Source organism: Mizuhopecten yessoensis, unplaced genomic scaffold, assembly GCF_002113885.1.
Source record: "Mizuhopecten yessoensis strain PY_sf001 unplaced genomic scaffold, ASM211388v2 scaffold716163, whole genome shotgun sequence".
Lineage (NCBI taxonomy): Eukaryota > Metazoa > Mollusca > Bivalvia > Pectinida > Pectinidae > Mizuhopecten > Mizuhopecten yessoensis.
The window spans coordinates 175,709-179,217 of NW_018479979.1; the positions used below are offsets into that span (position 1 = coordinate 175,709).

At 39.2% G+C, this 3,509-nt stretch overlaps 1 protein-coding gene across 1 annotated transcript; it reads left to right on the plus strand.

Moving 5' to 3' along the window:
• The first annotated feature begins 782 nt into the window (after positions 1 to 782).
• On the plus strand, positions 783 to 3,033 carry LOC110441911 (histamine H3 receptor-like). Its single transcript, XM_021485215.1, has one exon. It carries the CDS (start codon positions 1,184 to 1,186, stop codon positions 2,732 to 2,734), a length of 1,551 nt encoding a protein of 516 aa, XP_021340890.1. The 5' UTR covers positions 783 to 1,183; the 3' UTR covers positions 2,735 to 3,033.
• The last annotated feature ends 476 nt before the right edge of the window (positions 3,034 to 3,509 follow it).

Sequence of the window (3,509 nt, forward strand, 5' to 3'; positions counted from 1 at the left end):
GAATCCGTCGTTTCACTAATTTTAAAATGAATTATCATCGTTCAATTTGAAATTGAAATGATCGGGTGGCGCAGTGGATAGCGCATTTGCCTGTCTCTAAGGCGACCCGGGTTCGATTCCCCAATCGGACATGAAAAGGTTTTGGGTCACCTGCCCGACCATGTGTTTTTTTTCTGGTACTCCGGTTTCCTCCCACAGTAAGACCTCACGCACGCTAACATCCGGGCCAACAAGAGTGATAAGTATAATTTGTATAAACGTGTTTTATAATTGTTGTAAAGTAAATAAAGATTATATATATAACTTAAAATTATCAAAATAATGCTCGATGCATTTCAAATTTTAATATCAATAACACTGAGTGACGGTTTGACGTCGACCTTCAGTGTATCTACAAAGACAATGTCATGCTACTGCATCCGTAGATATTTGTGGTATAATGGCCCCGAAAATGTGTCATTGCGTTTTATTTTCACTCAAATTTTCTAGGCTTAAACATGGACTAAACAATTAAGATCTCAACAAGAGCCGAACTACGCTAAAACATACCATACCAACACACGCCGAGGACGTATATATATATGTTTGTCTTACATGCAATACACACATTGCTGACTTTGTCGCCGAGGATTTTAATCCCGAGCCATGACGCCGATCGATACCGGCTACAGAGGCTGTTCCGGGGAGTGATTGACAGGCCGTTGTTTATGAATCGTTGTCTGCCGGCAGTGTCGGCTCCAGCATCCTTCCTACTGCAAGGCTTCGTCCTCGGTTTTATGACGACAGCTTTGCTGCCGTGGAGCAGGAATAAAACCGACCTCGCGTACGGCTCTGTATCAGTCCGTGGATTGGAACAGATACGTACTGAGCGTTCCAAGAGTTGCTAGACAGAGCAGCACTGCAGAAACATACCACCGCCACAATATTTATTCATGTGCCCGGTGTATGGTTTAGATGCAACATTTGGACCTATTACAGTTTATTGTAAAAGGACTGAAGCAGATCGGAACAATCTATTTTTAAAAATCGTCAAAAGGACAATGATCGAGACCCTTACAACAAACAGCGTGTCTACCTCGGCTGTTATTGGACGTTGACGCGTGCCTTTCAGTAGAAATGGATAGCTTGTTGCCTTAAACCGAAACAAGAAACAGACTTCATTTATTATATTTTGTCTTAATCAATGTCTGGAATGAGTGAAATCCACATGGACTTATGGAAAATGAGTGACGATGAAATAAGTTCTACAATGAAATCAAACGAGGATATTTACTACGCCCGGAGTGAGCTGGGCAACGGGCCCTCTCTCAGCGACAACTTTTCCCGCCATCTCATCACAGGGTCTAGTGAGAGTGAGTCTGGACTAGTCGTTGAACCCGAGGAGGACCAATTAAGTTTATGGCTGGCTGCCGTGCCACTTATCGCTATGGTTGTGGTGAACATTTTGGCGAATGGCGCTATAATTCTTATATTCATTAAAAAGCGCTGTATTAGGAGATGTCGGAATATTTATATCCTCAGTATTGCTGTAGCAGACTTTCTTATTGGACTATCGATGCCGCTGTCGATTGTGGAAACATTAAGTCGGAAGTGGATTTTCTGGCCTTTTTCATGTTGGGTTTTCCTTATGGTAAGATACTCACTTTTCTTCATTTCTTTCATCAGTATTATACTGTTAACACTCGATCGCTGGTGGTCGATCAACTTCCCGTTCTCGTACCGGGTGCGTCAGAGCAGGACAATGGCGGCCATTATTGTTGTGTGTTGTTGGTTCGTCAGCTTCATTTTACACATTCCCCTCATCCTCGGCTGGGAGAGTTTTGATGTCTCGACAGAGGGCAAAGCAGAGACATACTGTCGTGTTCCACCAAAGAGAAACTTCATCTTTACCATTTGCGCATTTGTACTAGAGTATTTCACTCCCCTTACGTGCCTCGTGTTACTTAACTTCGGGATTTATTTTAAATTATCGAGAAGAAGGAACACAAAGAAGATCCGAAGGTCAATGAGTTCATCAGATACGTATATGTTATATAGCAGGAAAACATCGTCCGACTCCGGCGGAAGTAATAGCTTCAATAATAATAATAACAGTTTTGATGACACGGCGTCAGATGTGACATTGTACACACATATGCCTGACATTAGACGTCACAGCGTCTATCTGTACACCTCGCGGCGTTCATCCTCATCCTTCTATAAAGTGCCTAAGAATTCCCTCAGTAATTTCAATCGTGCTCATCAAAATAGCCGACGAGTATCTGTGGATACTGCCTCACTCATCAAATCGGGTAGAAACAATCATTGCATCATACAGCAGAAACCAAGCTTTCCCTCGCGCAAACAGAGTGATGACGTAGTCAAAGACTTTCTCGGACGTCAGGACAAAAAAGCAATCCTGTCACTTGGACTCTTGACGCTAGTAGCGTCCGTATGTTGGACTCCGTATACAGTTAGTAGCGTTGTGTATGCATTTTGCCCTTCATGCATTCCATCTTGGCTATCCGTGTTTTTCTATTGGATATTAGCCGCCAATTCCACAATCAATCCATTCCTTTACGGGATCGGAAACCCAGACTTTCGAAAAGTGTTGCGGACATGGTTGTCGTGTTTTAGTCAGCAAAGTGTCAATATGGACAATGAAACCTTGCTGTATGGTCAGCTACAACAGAACTGTGAGTTAGAGACACTTCGCGAATATAATGTTTTACAATCAAAGAACAGTTCTCTATGATCAGTGGAGTGACATGATCGTATCATTGAGAGCTTAAGGCTGTGATTGATTTATCATCAGTGAAATAGTGTTTCATATTTTACTACTCAAATAAATATGTAATTATTGAATGGTTTCGCAGGTTTTTCTCTTAAGTTGAGAAATATTATTTGGAAACTGTTTTTCTAACTCAGTTATTGGTATGTATTATCCATAAGTTAAAAGTAAAACTGTCATTATCGTTTCGTGAAGTTATTTTTTGTATAATTATTAAAGTAGAATTATAATATTAAATAATTAACGTTTATTACTTATTTTTAATGTAATGTTGTTATAATTTTTTTATTATTAATTTAGTTCTGTTTCGAAAGAAGGACAAACAGAAACAAAACAATAATTTGTATGAAAGGTTTTGGATTTATTCATTTCCAATTTTGTTTTACTGTTGTGGCCTTTTTAAGTGGTTTTGTCTGTTTCATTTTGAGAATGGCAATACGCTGACAATGTTATGAACGCTATAGCCCTAAATTCGGTATAAAGATTAATTTAACATATTTACATAAATGAAATATATTAAGATATCTATATATATAAATACATTTCGAAGGATGGCATTCTATTTTCCCCTTTTTAAACATATCGTTACACGTTTCCATGTCTTTCCAAGATACTGTGCATCTGTCTGTGATCCCTCTAAATGATATTGAAACTCAGATGTCTGTGAGAGTATTCATTGTAATATTTTGATATTATTATGGTTGAAATGTGTACTTCTTTTATATGTTATATATAGTCC

What these genes read in the sequence shown, in the direction of transcription:
- LOC110441911 (XM_021485215.1), top strand. Translation starts at nt 1,184, where the DNA reads ATGTCTGGAATGAGTGAAATCCACATGGACTTATGGAAAATGAGTGAC.